Raw genomic sequence first — 17,311 nt, forward strand, 5'->3', positions numbered from 1 at the left:
CTGAGCTTTTTGAAAATGATAACATTACTGAGTACTGGTTTGCAGAGGTGGGACCAAGTCATTGTTTTGCAAGTCCGAGTCAAGTCTCAAGTCTTTGCGCTCAAGTCCGAGTCAAGTCTCAAGTCTTTGCGCTCAAGTCCGAGTCAAGTCTCAAGTCAGGATGGGCAAGTTCAAGTCAAGTCCAAGTCCTAAACTTTGACAAAACGAGTCTTAAACAAGTCCTTATGTGCTTTTCAACAAATGTAATGACATCGATCAACAGAATAATACTTAATAATCAAACTGCTCTTTATTAGTCACATTAATCATTTAATAATCCATTTTCTCTCTGCTGGTAAAGTAACGTGTTTTTTTCTATTGTAAGAGGGATCAGTAAGGTAAGGCTACCGTGACGGTTTGATTCAGAAGGAGTTCAATGCATAAGAGCGCTGATGTTGAGGTGACCAGAATGTTTATTTCCACTGTGTACAACATGTTATAAGGGACCCACTTCTATCTTTATGCAAGGGATAATGTGCAGCGAGGCGTCTCTATGGGGAAAAGAACACCTGAATCTAGATCCTTCTGCAGGTGGTACTTTAACTATATTTTGATGATAATACTTTTCTACTTTTACTTGTAACATTTTGAATGCAGGACTTTTTATTGTAACCGAGTATTCCTACACTCTGGTACTTTTACTCAAGTACAAGATCTGAACTTCTCCCACCTCTGACAATAAATCCTGAGTGGTTACCAAAACAAAACTCTGCTCTGAAGGTTAGCTTAGCATAGCCTAGCATAAAGACTGGAAGCAGAGGGAAACAGCTAGCCTGGCTATGTATTGCTGTGTAGAGTCAGACTGTATTACTAGCACTTAAGAGGCTATGCTTAAAAAGGCAGTGCTTTGAGTTTAAAGGTCCCATGACATGGCCATTTCTACTGATCATAATTCCATTGTTGAGGTCTACTAGAATAGATTTATTTTGTGCAATTTTCCAAACTCACATTGGTTTCTCATACAGCATCTCTGTATAGTATGTGTATTAACTCTCTGTCCTAAACGGCTTGTTGGAGCTCCTGCCCCCCCCCCCCCTGTGAGCCCAGTGGCCGTCTGCGAGACAGCGAGACACAGCGAAACCCAGCCCGAAACCAGCCCGAGCACACACACACACCCGCAGCCTGGCTGTAAGTTTGTGTGTGTGTGTGCTCGTAACGTCACTATACCCAAATACGTCCCTATACCCAAGAAGAAAAAAATGGAAAAAGAGAAATCTCCGACGAGGCGTTCTGGGGCAGCATAGACAGGTATTTTCTGTGTTAGAGTTTTACTCGCTACAGGGTGTACTTTGAGGGTTTGTGACTTTGCAGACCGTTTACATGCAGAAAAAGCTACATAACACACAAGGGGACGGGTAATAACCAGAAAAGCATGACATGGGACCTTTAATGCTAGAAAGCTAACAGGATCACATTTATAATGCTAGCATGCTGATGTTTAGCGAGTATAATGTTTAGCATGGTCACCCTCTTAGTGTTATCATGCTAACCTTTGCTAGACAAAATTGAGGCTGATGGCAATACCTTTAGTTTGCATGTCATTTGTTGTAATACAAAGTATTGGAAACATTTGTTTTAATTTCAATAATAATTTAAGGAATTATCCAAATGATTAGTGACCAAGACAAAATAACCTGAACCTTTAATTGGCATTTCTTTAAGGTAATTTCTTGAAACCTATCGGCCCATGTACATGCTGATCTACCCTTAACGTATATGGGCAGTTTTATCGTTCAGGCGGTATAAGCCACATTATACTATAGGTGATGACCGATCACAGGAAAGGACACAATGAAGACATTATAGGTTTAATCCTAGCAGAGACACTATCATGTCCTGATGTCATCTGTGAAGTAGAAGTTTTGTAGTTTATTAATGATGGAAAGAACAACTTGAACCATGTGTTATTGATTTTTTTTTCTTTTTTTAAAGATTGGATGCTGGAGGTATTGAGAGTTGTGTGAAAACAAGCCACTATTTTTAGAGGTGATTTCCGTGGTGTTGGTGCTGACGGAGGAAAATGAGAATTGACTGTATAGCGATAAAGGCATTCAGGACACTTCCAATCTTCTGAGCATCAAGAGATCCTCACAGGAGAAGATTTAGAAGAGAGTGTGTGTCTTCCCACTGATTTGTTACATTACCTCTAAGTGTGTGTGTGGGTGTTTACTGAACCACTTCTGTGTGAATGTGTGTTTGATGGTAATACGCTGGGCAGCAGCAGGTCGGCACAGTGAGAGGAAGCAGATTAAATGTGTCCTTAGCCTTCAGAGTTCCTTTCTTTGCTTTCCTGTTACATTTCCTCTGTCACTTTTTCTGTCCCTAGACTTAATTTCTTACTTTGTCAATGCTGTCTTTTTTCTCTCCCGTCTCCTTGTCTTGCTCATGCTTTTCTCTCGTCTCCATTATCTTTCACTTTATCTTTTCTTCCCTCTCCGGTCGCAACTTTGCGCTCGACACTTTCTCTTCCCCTCCTGTCAAGAGTCTCCGTCGCTTCATCTATCTCCTCTCTCTCCTCTCCATCCTCTTCCAATCCCAGCGTCACCCTCTCTGCGTCTCTGCCTCCTCCTCTCTCATCGCACTGACACTTTCGTATCATACACCTCGTGCGTGGCTCCCCCTTTGCTCTTCCTCATCATATCTAATCTTCCATGACACGCTTCGTGGTAGTGAGTGGGGGGAAAATATGCAGTTTCCTAAACATCTTCACTCCAGGATCCAAACTAAGCATCTCGGGATTTTTCCATAAACTTCACTGCTACATTTCAAACACAGAATGCAACTAAAAAAAAAGAAAGACAGGAAAAGGAAGTAGAAATGGGAAACATGAGGTAGAGATGAATGAAGAGTTTTCATTTATAAATCAGAATAGTTTTTGTATGCCAAAAATATGTGCAAGTATAAACAATTGAGCGGACCAAATTCCATTTTTGGCTTTGGTATTTATTTTGATAACCAAACCAATATCACCAAGCTTAACCAGGTGGGATATTGAGGATTTTTTGTGTTTAACTTACCCTGCCAGTTATTTTCAAATAATTAGCTATTTGCTAATAATAATTATGCTCATTTTCAGCTTCATATTAGTATGTAGTGCCTCTGCTGGGACATGTCTCCATGCTGTAATGTTCAAAAAGCTCTTTATTTTTCTCATACTGCCTGTGCTGCAGCACCTCTTTTCACCCTCTGTCTGAAACCAGAGCCCAGTCAGCTCTGATTGGTTTGCTCTGTTGTAATTGGACAACTGCTTAGAGAGGTCCCGCACCTTAGCCTATCACGTTTTCCTGTAGTATAACTCATTTCAGGAAAGCATAATATTGCCCCTTTTAATGAGATATACCCACAGAGCATCACCAGCTGATTTCAGCTCATTGTGTTGGTTTGATGGCCAGCCACTTTATTGTTTTGTTCACTCAAACCATTTTCGGCAAAATAAAAAAGCCCTGATAAACCTAATACTCATTACACTACTACACTTCCTGCTTAGCACCAAACAACAGACAAACACAGTTAGAGACTAGATGTTAAACAGAATGGAGCATTGAGCAGCTAATGACCCAGATATTTCTCTCATCCAATCACCAGAAACATGACTGAATGAATGCTAATGGCATTTTGTCTGCTTAATGTTTAAATAAGCCACTGTTTGCTAACACATTAGCCAAACGGCATGTTGGACTTCCCCCAAGTGACCCACAACATTTAGCTGTTGCAGGTTTCATTTAAGACTTGCACAATTAACATGTTTTTCAAAATGCAATGTGAAAACAAAGGCTATTTTCGGTCAGTGTAAAACCGGTTAGGAGGATCTGGATGTGCTAGTTAAAAAATGTTTAACCTAAAGACAGTTTTCAGTGAATTGTCCACGTGTTTCTACAAACCAAAACTCATTTTAAAGGCGCTTTAATCCCACAAGAGAATCTTGATGAACATGTGTTATCTCAAGACATAATTGTTCAGCGCATCCAAGACTCCAGCTGCCCCATGACCCTTATAAGGATTAAAAAAGGGAACTATAATGAATGAATAGATGAAGGAAAATTCCAGCTCACAGGTTCTGTTTCCATGCAGTATCCAAACTGATAAGAAAGGGAAGCAAATGCTGCAAATATGATGCAATAACAACTGAGGTTTCATTGGAGGGATGTCTGATAAAAGAACCTCCGTGAAAAATTGGTAATAATAATTGCATTCAGGCCGTCTTGGCACAGAGCTCTTCAAAACTGGTTGTCAGCTTTAGGAAGCAGGGATGTCTTCATTTTCTTTTCTGTTTACATTGATCACATTATTAATCGCATTTCCTTCCTTTTGTCTTGTATGCAAAGAGTGGTGCAGTGATGACGTATTTTTATAGGGCGACCCAGAAGTGAGCATCACAAGGGCTCCCTCAACAAAAAGCAATGGGATTTTTCCATTGGGTTTTTGAATATTGCAGAAAATAAGATCTGTGGCAAACACAAATGTATGATACTGACATGTTTTGTTCAGCAGGATAATCTCCACATGTTAAAACCACTTTTATGATTTTTGAAGCTTAAATGAAATCACCAGAAGTAAAACTATAACGTTAGGTTTCAAGCGAACTACATGTCGGTCGCACGACTTCACATCACCTCCGCTAAGTGATAACCTTAAGTCTCATTATGCCTCTTGAACCGCTGTTTTTGACACATAAAAGCTTCTGCATTCACCAGTGGGGTATTTACTGATAGATTTGATGTTGTGAAAATCGCTTACCATACCATTGACTTTATATCAAGCATCTTACCAAATATACGTTCAAAATAACCTTGACTTGGGCTGTCATAGCTCTCAGTGGTTAGAGCTTGCCGCCCATGTATTGGCGGCTGTAGCTCAGGGGCTTATGGCGCATTTCCACCGCAGGCCTCGCTCGACTTAGTACGGTTTTGTTAGGCCTTGTTAGGCCCGGCTCACTTTAATGCTGCGCTTCCATTACAGTTTAGGAACTGGGGGAGTATCTATAGTAACGCAGTTTAGGCGGAGCCGTGACGTCATCTTCAATGAGCACCCCAGAAAAACAACATCAGCCGTTAGCTATTAGCACTCAGAGCTCACAGCTCCTCATATCTGTTCAGAAACTAGACAAAAGTTAAACAAGTACAAACCACAGACTGCCTGTGTCATGGCGAATACAGTCGCTGCTTTATTTATGTCTGTATAGGCCGTTGTTGTGAGTGTGGACGGTCGGAGCATATATTGCGTTAGCTTAGCCGATCTCCATTTAGACAACGCGCATTTTAAAAGGTTTTTCGCCTGCCGTCTGTCTGCAGACTTGTCAAAGCATTAATTCATGGTTTTTACTAACCGGTATCAGTATGTTGTTACTTCGGCATCATTTTGAAACGTGTATTACAATTAAATCACGGTCAAATATGTTCATCTTGTAGTTGTAGCCCCCTTGCCAGCGATTCTCTCTCTAGTTTAGCAAACTCAGCCCGACTCAGGCTCGTTTGTTGGCCCCGATAGAACCACGATTTTGTGCTAGGCCAGAAAAAAGGTGAAAAAGTAGCCCCTGGCCGGAACTAGGCATAGTGGAAACGCAACCAAAAACGGGCCCGGCACGACACGGCACGCTTAAACCGCGCTCCGCGCCATGGTGGAAATGCGCCATTAGTGCTCTCAAATCAGGGGGTAAGCAGTTCGATCCAACCCCCTGTGGTCAACATGTCGAAGAGTCCTTGGGCAAGATATTTAACCACTAATTGCTCCCGTGGGCATGTCTACGGTATTGAGTGTCACCTCGGATAGAAACGTCATCGGGGCTCAGTCCCGCTGCGACGGACACAGGTTAAAATCCGGCATGCCGACCCTTTTACACGTTTTATCACTTCCATCTCCTCTTTTCAACACTGTCACTCTGCAATAAGGGGCTCATCTGGCCCAAGGGGCTCATCTGGCCCAAAAGTAACGTTGACTTCGAGACGAGGGAAGCGAAAGTAGTAACTCATTCCTGCACCACTGAATTCCTACAGTCAGCCTGGATCACAGAGCAGTTCAGGAGCGAGGCAGGAGAGCTTTGCATCCTCCTCTCGTCTATCACGGTTGTAGTGATAATGAAATTCGATTACAACTTCCTCCCAGCCCGGGATCCTCTCTTACTTATCTCCCGTATACAGATGCTCCTTTGTCCAGGGGGAGGCTCCTTTAACAGGGTTCCTCTCCACCAACCAACACCAACATGGTAGCAGGTTCAGAATTCCTCAAAAAGTCTCCTTTTTTGGTATTGAAGCATTGTTATATGTTCCCCCCCCCCCCTTATATCCTTCCTCTAAGGGTGCTGGGCCATGTGGGACATGTCCCCATGTGATTATGAGCTGTGACGAGATTATGAGATACCGATAATGTGGCCTATTTTGGAGACTCGATTCCAGATCTTCACGGTGCTGATCTTGATAGTCGATAGAGAGGGGAGGAGAATGACTGGAAATCACACGGATTCCCTTTAACGCACCGCACCACACACCCAACATTTTCTGCAATCGAATAACTGAGCACTTTCTCTTTGATATCTGCTTTATACGAGCTCAATGGTCGCCTGCTTTTACTTTTAGGAGACAGTGCCTTTGCAAATGGACCCTTTTATTTTGAGACTTTCCAATAAAAAAAGCCATAAGAAAGAAACAAAGTAAGGCGTTTCTCTCCAACTACCTTTTGTCTCTTTCCCTTTTGTCAATTTAAAGAAGAAGCCACATGTCTGTGTGTCGGCAGAACAGTCAAGTTGCAGATATGGGAACAAATATCATGCCATAAAGTGTGGTTAAAACTGATCAAATTGATTCATTGTTTCCGAAATACTTGTGTGTGGTAAACTCATTTCAGATTGTGTCAGAAATTCCATTTCAGGAGACACATGAGTAACAAACGGTAATGGAGGCTGTGACTTTGTAACATGGATCGTTGTGTTTTCTTGCAGGAGTTTTTTGAGAATCCAGCTTTCAGGCCCGACGGGTTGAAGCTGTACCCGACGCTGGTGATCCGAGGAACCGGTCTGTACGAGCTATGGAAGACGGGCCGCTACAAGAGCTACAACCCCAGCGCTCTGGTGGACCTGGTGGCCCGCATCCTGGCGCTGGTGCCTCCATGGACACGAGTCTACAGGGTGCAAAGGTGAGGTGATTTGTTTGGACTGAAGATGAAACTCAAGAAAAATATCTTAGTAACAGGAGTTCAATCAGGGGAGACAGTTTTGATGTAACAATATATGTTTATTGCCGGGAATACACTAGGGCTGTACCCGAATATCCGAATATTCGTTTGTTGGAGTACTATTCGGGTTTCAATTTCGTTATTCGGATATTCTTTAAAAAAAAAAATGTTTTATTGAATTTCTTGAAATCTCCAATATCAACGTAAGAGCTTGTGCCTCTTCGGGGGGTGCTAACACTTAACCATAAACGTTATAGTTTACTTTCTCCGTCTTTATTTGTAGATATGACTTTTCTCCGTTAATCTCCGTCACGTTGTTTCCATAGAAACAACAACTTCCTGTCAACAGCGCTAACTGTCCTTCAAAATAAAATAAAAAAATAGGAAGCCAAGCCAAATTACACTTAAGACATATACAACTGCTACGAAAGTAACAAACACAATATCCTTTTCAATTTCAAAGAACACAAATTGGGTTATATACATTAACAAATAACTATAAAAAACAATAGGCCTACTGTAGAATAACAAAATGAATGCCGTGAATAAACCGAAATACACGTGTTGAAGCGTGGGCCGAATATCCGGAGCCCGAAAAATGGTATTCGGGACAGCCCTAGAATACACAGATGAATGTCATGGTGTTTGGCGATCAGACTATGTTTAAAATGCTTTTTTTCTGAATAGAGTTCAGATCAATCAAGGCTATGCTATCATTGCAGCTACTCCATCAACACTCAAAATAACATCATCTAAATTAGACGAACTGTAAAACCACTGTTGGGAAATAACATTGCTATCATAATTAACATTTATAAAGTAATGTTATTAATGGCTGCACTACATCTATGTTTACTTACTGTTTTAAATACTGCTACTTCATGTTTTTAACAATGGATGTGTGCTTATTTGATTTGATTTTGTTAATGTGTGCTCTTTATTTAATATGTTGGTCTACTCATTTGGTTTTCACCTTTTTTAATTGCACTGTCCCTTTGCTGTTACAATTTCAATTTCTTGGCTGTAGGACAAATAAAGGATTACTGATTCTAAGGCATAAATATAGCAGCAACTTTGTTCTTTTATACACATAGAAATCTACATACTGTGAAATATAAAAATGTTATTCAAAGATGACCAATGCCGACGTACAGCTACAATACGTTTTTCCCAATTCAACGATGTCAGGACATCAGTGCCGCCAGGAGATAGGCAGGTGATCAGGTTATGGACCAAAGTAACATTTTTTTGTTGCAATTTTCCCGTATTTGCGCTAATTGTTATTCTGTGAAATTCGTCTCTATTTGCGTCATTGCATTGACTTTGCATTGTTGTCACACCACGCAAAAAATGTGCCTCTCATTTGCTTTGAACACACAATTAGTAGCTTCTTTCCGCACTCAAATACATTGTGAATCTTATACCAAAATCTCCCAGAGTTTGTACTGACACATGCATTCTGTTTCCCCACCTCTGCTAGTTAGGAGCTACTTTTAGACTAAAGATGTTTTGTGAATACGCCCTCTCGGACAGATTTATTTGATGTGCTGGAATCTGTAATATACCTTTTGTAAAACTGTTTTATGTATCACTCATCTTTTCCCTGCTCCTTTGCCTCCTCTCAGGGACATCCCCATGCCGCTGGTGAGCTCCGGAGTGGAGCATGGAAACCTGCGAGAGCTGGCTCTGGCCCGGATGAAAGACATGGGCACTGAGGTGAGAACTCAAAGTGACTGCATGCCAGGTTATTATAAGCAAGGAAGCCAAAATACTTTTCCAACTGGGATGCGATCCAAACCAGTACCAAAGAACTTTAGAGCCAGCTCCTGCCAACACACAAATGCTGACTGGCTCATTTGCATACCTTCCTTTAACAGCGTAAGATGACAGATTAAGAAAGCTGCCAAGTATAGTTTAGAATCGTCGGAGCGTGGGATTGGAGAACCCTCCCTTCCACGCCCCCCCCACACATTTATTGAATTTATGTTGGAAAGTAGATGACAGCTTTAGTAGACGTTTATCCAACTTGAAAACACCTGGGAAGAGGGCACCTAGCAGAACACAAACAATTCCAAGAACCCTGACCAACTTCAATCAAAAAACACTTGAGAGAAAAAAGGCTGAGCCAACGTGTTCATTAGAAAACACCTATGGGGTGAGAGCCCCCCGTAAGCTTCTGTTTAAAAGCAAAGAGAGGCTGTCAGGCTGAAAGAAGAACAGACTTCATTCCGTGGCTACTTGTGTTCTTTTACCCAAAACTCTTCACTTTGACCCCAGTCATTTCTTTCTCTCATTATCCTTCATCTAAAGCAACATTCTTGATCACATTCAAGTCTGGTCACTTATTGCACTTTATTTCCACCGGACTGTTATCCTGTGCTTGAATCACATTATTCAACCTACTGAGCTTTCAGAACTCTTCTACCCAGCTTGAAGATAAATGCAGCTGACTGTGCATGTCAATATACACTTACCACAGAAAAAAAGAGCATGGGACATTAGGACAAAAACCCACAGTTTTGGACAACAGTCTCTCAGCTCAAGGAATGCCTTAGTTATAATCAGGTTTACTGAAAAACCACAGGCCGTCTTTCATTAAAACATATTGTTCTATGTTGTGGTATGGGCCAGGGAAGGACCCGGGAAGTGACTGCAGGCTGCACATCTCCAGCAGCTCACGGTTCCTTTACTACCTGACCTATTTGAAACTGATCTATTGTCAAAAAAAGGGCCTCAACAACGATGGTCTTGTTATAAAACTTTGTTCAAAAACAGTTGTTCAAAGCCACTGTGGTTTTTGTCCAGCTTGAAGTGAAGCACTGGCAGTAGGAAATGTTGATGGTAACTTAATACAGAGTGGAATATAAAAGTGAGACAATGATATGAATACAAAAACAATAATACTGGATAACAGCCTGCATGACTTCCTGTTAATGCAAATGGACTGATTGGTATTAAATCATTTTATGTGATTTGATATCACGAACATTTGTATTACTATAAAAAGATTTAAGAAATACAGATGTATCTTTCAAACAGAAAAAATACTGTATGTTAACATTAGATTCTTCAAGATTTTACATTTCCTAACTGCTTTTAATGTTTCTCTGTGTGCAGTGTCGAGACGTTCGAACGCGGGAGGTGGGCATCCAGGAGATCCACCACAAAGTCAGACCTTATCAGGTAATGACCAGGAGACAAAGTGCATGCCCTTCTAAAGTGATAAATCAATGCAGTATTTCTCAAGACTGATTCCTTTTACCTGAAGGTGTGTTTTTGTACCAAATCTCCCTTCCCTAACCAAGATGAGTGTGTGTTCAGGTGGAGCTGGTGCGGAGGGACTACGTGGCTAACGGGGGCTGGGAGACCTTCCTCTCCTACGAGGACCCGGAGCAGGACATCCTGATTGGCCTGCTGCGTCTGCGCCGCTGCTCCCCCCAGTCCTTCCGTCCGGAGCTCAAAGGGGGCGTGTCCATCGTCCGCGAGCTGCACGTCTACGGCAGCGTGGTCCCCGTCAGCAGCCGGGACCCCAGCAAGTTCCAGCATCAGGTGGAGACACGCAGAGGACACCCAGACATTCTGTATTTTATTTGAGAGCAGTGGCCTGTACTTCGAAGCAGGATTTGGGGTGGGGGAGTGTCAGTACTACAGCGGTGGTTCACGTCTTGAGGTGGCTCGCCAATGATTGTTCAAATAATGCTACGACATTAGAGAATGCTTCAAAGAACTTTTATTAAACCACCATCTTATTTTAAGATTTCAAAGTAAGCCTGCTTTCTGCGTTCCTTTGCTGGGTAAACACGGTGTTGCTTTTAGACTATATAAGGTGGATAATGGATACTAATGGATGTATCTTTCTTGTAGTTTTCTATCAATGTGTGAACGATGACGCTCTGCTCTCAGTACACCTGTCCATATAGTGATCGGTTAAGTGCACCGTCCCTTCCATATAAACTCACTCATAGCCAGACTGAGAAACCCTGGATTCATTTACCGAGTTGATAACCAGCGTCGTAAGACCCTTTAGTCAGATCACCTGGTTATGAACTGACCTCCTAGTAGAGCCTCTTTAGAGTTTAAGACTAAGATCAACCACAAATCAAGTCCTAAGTAGCCAAACCCCGCGGCAGACATAGATCTGTGGGCAGGCATTTGATTTACCAGGGCGGGCCAAATGTACAAATAATATCTGGCGGGGGGCACATCAGAGATTGGTCTTGCTGATTTATTATAGGCACACCAGATAGGGGGGCTATCTGTATGTAACATATGTGCGTCTGGAATTTCAATCAACGGAAAACTATACAGTTGCCGACAGACTTTGGCAGTTATTACATTTAGCGGCCCCAGACATGAACAAAGTCAATAAAGAAACAGTGGCAGTTGCTTCAGCACCATGGAATGGACACATCAAACAAGCAAAAACAGAATGCAGCTAACTCATATAATATTGGCAAACATACAGTGAAAAATACCCAATATTTGTATGTATATATATATACAGTATATAACAATACTGATTTCTCATTCCTTGACGCCGGGCCTGTCAGTAGCTCCAAGTGTGCTGATTTGACACCATCTAACCCTCTTTATCCGGGCCTTTCCCCTCCTCCTTGTTCAGGGCTTTGGCATGATGCTGATGGAGGAGGCAGAGAGGATTTCCAGAGAGGAACATGGCTCCAGCAAATTGGCTGTTATCTCAGGTAAGAAACACAACAGCAGAGCATCGTTCATCCTGCTTACACTTTGGGGTCTTCAACACAGCACCAAGAAGGAGGAGCCAGGAGCAGATGGTGCAGGGCTGCAGACGGTTAATTAGCACAATAATGATGTCATTTCATTAATGTATCATACATCGTTAACAGCCACTTTGTATCGTATATAGTTCAGGACTAAAAGATGAAACACACTGCTGAAATAAGTCAAATGGAGGCTGTGACTCAGAGGATTAATGAGCCCTGCTACTGGGACTAATATGTTATTAGACTGGTACATTAGAACACATTTGGAATATGTGTAAGTCTTTAATATACATTCAGTATTTATGATGGCTATTTGGCAAGAGACCTTTATGACGTACTTACCTCATCAAGGGGGTATAGATAACAAATGAGTGACCATGTATATACTGTATACTGGTATATTCATAAGCACTCTGAAATATTCATAGTGTTTTATTATATTAATCATAACACATTATAAAGCATTTTATTATGACTTAATAAAATGTACATTATAGGCCATGTACATTATAACACTTAACTTATTGAGTATTTACCCATCGGGGTATAGGTTACAAAATAGGGTATATACACTCACCGGCCACTTTATGAGGAACACCTTGCTCGTACCGGGTTGGACCCTCTTTGCCTTCAGAACTTCCTTAATTCTTTGTGGCATACTCAACGTGTTCCTGGAAACATTCCTCAGAGATTTGGGTCCATATTGACGTGATAGCATCACGCAGTTGCTGCAGATTTGTTGGCTGCACATCCATGATGCCAATCTCTCGTTCCACCACATCCCAAAGGTGCTCTATAGGATTCAGATCTGGTGACCGTAGAGGCTGTTTGAGTTCAGTGAGCTCATCGGCATGTTCAAGAAACCAGTTGGAGATGATTTGAGCTTTATTACATGGCGCGTTATCCAGCTGGAAGTGGCCATCAGGAGATGGGTACATTGTGGTCATAAAGGGATGGACGTTCTCAGCAACAATATTCTGTGGCGTTTAAACGATGCTTAATTGGTACTAAGGGGCCCAAAGTTTGCCATGAAAATATCCCCCACACCATTACACCACCACCATCAGCCTGAACCGTTGATACAAGTCAGGATGGATCCATGCTCTCATGTTGTTTACGACAAATTCTGATCCCGAATGTCTCAGCTGAGACCGAGACTCATCAGACCAGGCAAAATGTTTCCAATCTTCTATTGTCCAGTTTTGGTGAGCCAGTGCAAATTGTAGCCTAACCCCTAGATTCCACCGGGTCCGTCTGCGCCGCGTTGCGGTTTTGGTCCGGCCTCCTCCGGCGTCATACCCTACCAGGCGCGTTTCAGAAGCATTTCAGAAGCGGAGCGTCTTGCCTGCCGGCTCGCAGTTTTTGTTGATTTGGGCATATTTCCTGGACAGGCTACTTTGTACAGACAAAGTTAATAATAACTGTAATATTCCAGTTATAAACGACATGAATCAAAGATGTGTTGCTGTATTTTAGTGGTAAAAAACTGCATTCATCATCATAATTATTCTATATATATAATTTACACAGTGCCTGTAAACCGGAGGAGAACGCTGGCATTTCTCCTCCTACTTGAAAGACTACGGAGGGATAGGGTCTGCAAAATTAGTTTGTGTGTGTGTATATATCTATATATATATGCTATATATGCTCTGAACGTTCCACTTCCTGCCTGCGCCGCGACAAAAATAGGATTCGATCCTAATTTTCGAGGAGCCCTGCGCCGAGCCGCTTCTGGGACGCTTCTGAGCCGTAACGCGTGGTGGAATAGCACCCATTGACTAGAGTGGCCGCGATCGCCATGAGCACCGCGGCGCAGCCGTAACGCGCCCGTAACGCGCCCGTAACGCGCCCGTAACGCGCCCGTAACGCGCCCGTAACGCGCCCGTAACGCGCCCGTAACGCGCCCGTAACGCGCCCGTAACGCGCCGCAGACGGACCCGGTGGAATCTAGGGGTTAGTTTCCTGTTCTTAGCTGACATGAGTGGCACCTTCTGCTGCTGCAGCCCATCTGCTGCAAGGTTCCACGTGTTGTGTGTTCAGTAGTTACTGATATTGCAATTGCGATTTGACACGATATTAGAGGGAGTGTTATGATGGTTGTGTGATTCTTTTTTTTTTTAAATAGGGTCTGTACCAACCAAGGATTATTTTTTTAATTTTATTTTTATTTACAATATTTGGGTAAAGCTAGATGTTTGCTGTATTGTATATGCATTATATTTATACAAGATGGGGACTTGTGTTTTTATCAGAACTCGAAGGAAGAGCCTGGTGCTCGGCAGCATTAAGATCTATTTGTTGTTCAGATCCATCCGTTCTTCCCTCTCCCACATAACCCAGCAGCAAAGCGCCTTAAAACACTCCCCTGCGATGTGTGTGTAGAGGTGTGTGTGCTTGTGTCGCAGCAGCCTGTTGTCACTGCACGTGATTTAATGGAGGTAAACACGGTGGGCGGCTGTGACGCTCCACACTATGCTATCAGAGGCTGGAGGTCTGTCAACATGTGTCCTGCTGCAGGGATTTAATGAAGTGAAGAAGAGGCTTTCATACAGCATGAGGCAGATACTGCACGAGTCCCTCATCATGTACGGGTCAAAGCAATGCATTTCATATGACTTTGGATGATGGTTTAAACACATCTAACTGATAGTGTTTAATTAAAGAATCTTTTTATTTACAGTTTAAGCATTATTCCACTGTGATGTGTATGTGTTGTTTAAGTATTTACTAGACTGGGTAGTTTAAAAATTGTCCCCAGTATTTATATAAGTCTGCACTATATGGGTGGTTTTGGCTGAGGGAATCTAAGGGCGTCTAACAATATTTTGTTCTTAATTTTCATTGAAGCAATGGATCAAATGACAGTTATCAAGCTGCGACAGAACCAATGGATTTTGTCATCTGCTAGCATAACTTCTCTTAAACTGAGACACCTTTTCCCATTTGGCTCACAATGTTATCAATTGGTTTATACCAGATACAAAAAAGACCGTGACAATATATATTATAATCCAAGGTTGTACCTTATTATTTTGTCTATATATGGTTGTATACATAATTGCAGTGTTGGATCAGCTTTTAACTGATGCTTTGATCCATATTTCGTTTTAACTACATTAAAGGTCACCTATTGTGCAAAATCCACTTTTTAATGTATGTTATACATCAACATGTGTCCCCTCAAAAGATTCTGAAAGTTTCAGGAAAAAAAGATTCTCTCTTTTTGTCCTGATCCATTTATATAAAAACCTGTCTGAAAATGAGCTGATCAGATTTTGGTCACTTTGTGTTGTCACAATGTTTTTTTGGCTTGTGTAACCATTAGCCAATAACCAACCAAGGTAACCCCCCCCACCTTATCACCTGAATCCCCTCCTAGAGCACCATTGGGTGCGTTTCACTTCTCTTCTTCACTTCTTCTTTCACTTCTCTTATTTTTCATTTCCTCGGTCTCTGTATCACCGGAAGTTGATTTGTCTGCGCATCTTGAGTACCGTCCCAGTGGCCTTATTTGTGCCGGAGGACCGAGGAGCGATAACGGAGGAGCGATAACAGAGGAGCGATAATCGAGGAACTACCAGACCATCCTCCGGTGAAATCCTCATACACTTGCCCCGCCCCCTTACTGTGTATCGCTCACTGATTGGACGATGCAGCGCATGCACTGATCTGGCTGCTGTCAGACGATCAGCTGTGCAGTGTCATCACAAACGGACGTCGCTTCACGTGACGCTCCGAAGGAAACAACGTCCCATTGCTCTTAAAACTCATTTCCCTGCTTCTCGTGGTTTCCTTGCGTCTCTCCATGCTTCCCTGGTGGGAGGGACTAGTCACAGGGAAACAACGCAAGTGAGGGACGCAAGGAATCCATTTAACCGAAGTGAAACGCACCCATTGTGTTTCTTTCAAAACAATCACTCCATAGAGGGGTGTGGCCAGCAGCAGCTCATTAGCATTTAAAGCTACAGACACAGAATCAGCACTTTTGGAACAGGGCTGAAACAGAGGGGATTATGGGAAGCGACAATGATCTGTTTGGTGTTTCAAGCCAAACACTTCAGAGACATGTTTTGTATATAACTGAGAACTATAAGATATTGATGAAAAACAGTATAATAGGGGACCTTTAAGTACTCATTTGTTGTTTTTTTAAACCCATTCTGCTATTAAATGAAGACAAAAAGGTTTTATTACATGGTATAACATCGTAAATGGTGCTTCTCTTTAACTTCTTTCCTGTGTGTGTTGCAGGTGTAGGAACAAGGAACTACTACAGGAAGATGGGCTATGAGTTGGAGGGGCCGTACATGGTGAAGGACCTGTATGGACCCGGAATGGACTGACCCTGTTTTTATCTGGACTTTGGCTGCAGACGCACATGCACACACATTATTGTATTTATCCACACGATAGCCTCGGGACATGTCTGCTGATGTTTTGGGGAAAGCATCAGAGGAGATAATGGTTGCAGTTTTTCTTCGACCAGCTTTCTTTATCTGGTACACACCGCTTTATTTTAGATAAGGAGACTGTGTGAGTGGGTGTAAGGAATAAAGTTACTTGGGAGGAAGCCAGAACATCTCCTGTACAAAGTTTCCATTTTCATTTTCTAACTTTATTTACTGTAAAAGAAAGGTCAGTCTGCTCCACATTGAAACGTATGGGTTCTACCAGTGCCTTGTCAATGAACTCCTGTACTGATTCAGTTTGACAAGAAATAAGAACAAGAGACATGTTCTCTTTACTCAGATGTTACACGTCTGGTGAAGAACAATCTGAATGTCTGGGTATCCCTTAAATAGTGTTTGTGTGTTCGTCGAGGATTAGAAACCTGTTTAGCATCACGCTTTGAGCTAATCATGTTTATGTTGCAATTAAATAGAAAAGCCATTACGAGTCAAGCGTTCATTAACAGTTGGCGGTGGATGAATGAAGTGCGGGAAGTGTCCTCGTCGGGCAGCCGTTGTGTAATTGCAAGATTTTGATTTATAGGGCAGAAAATTGAATATTAGTGTTACATAAATAGCTTTTTAAAGCCCCACAGTTAATCCTATTACTTTTCTGTCAGGCATTCTCGGGCTTTTGGTAAATCCAGATGTTGAACACATTCCTCACACTCAAGGAATAAAGTCCTTCTTCAGGTTATTTTGGTAACACTTTCTATGAAGTCCATGTCTTTAATGCATTGAAAAAATACTTTAAATGTATTATAATCTGCTTATAACTTTGTATTTTTAAAGTTATAAGCACTAAATATTCATAATGCTTTACAATGATAATGATAACACATTTTAAAGCAGGGTCTTGGTGTTTTATACTTCCTAAAGTTGTAATATATTGTTTATTATGTGATTAAGTTA

The 17,311-nt window shown here is 42.0% G+C and overlaps 1 protein-coding gene across 1 annotated transcript in view; it reads left to right on the forward strand.

Moving 5' to 3' along the window:
* The window catches only part of elp3 (elongator acetyltransferase complex subunit 3), a 33,122-nt gene extending 16,012 nt beyond the window's left edge, over positions 1 to 17,110 (forward strand). The window contains exons 10-15 of the mRNA XM_034150766.1: positions 6,974 to 7,167; positions 8,832 to 8,922; positions 10,324 to 10,389; positions 10,528 to 10,755; positions 11,828 to 11,909; positions 16,203 to 17,110. Coding sequence (XP_034006657.1) covers positions 6,974 to 7,167; positions 8,832 to 8,922; positions 10,324 to 10,389; positions 10,528 to 10,755; positions 11,828 to 11,909; positions 16,203 to 16,294 — 753 coding nt within the window. The 3' untranslated portion in view covers positions 16,295 to 17,110. The remainder of the gene's footprint in view (positions 1 to 6,973; positions 7,168 to 8,831; positions 8,923 to 10,323; positions 10,390 to 10,527; positions 10,756 to 11,827; positions 11,910 to 16,202) is intronic.
* Positions 17,111 to 17,311: the final 201 nt, after the last annotated feature.

Source organism: Trematomus bernacchii, unplaced genomic scaffold (assembly GCF_902827165.1).
Source record: "Trematomus bernacchii unplaced genomic scaffold, fTreBer1.1, whole genome shotgun sequence".
Taxonomy (NCBI): domain Eukaryota; kingdom Metazoa; phylum Chordata; class Actinopteri; order Perciformes; family Nototheniidae; genus Trematomus; species Trematomus bernacchii.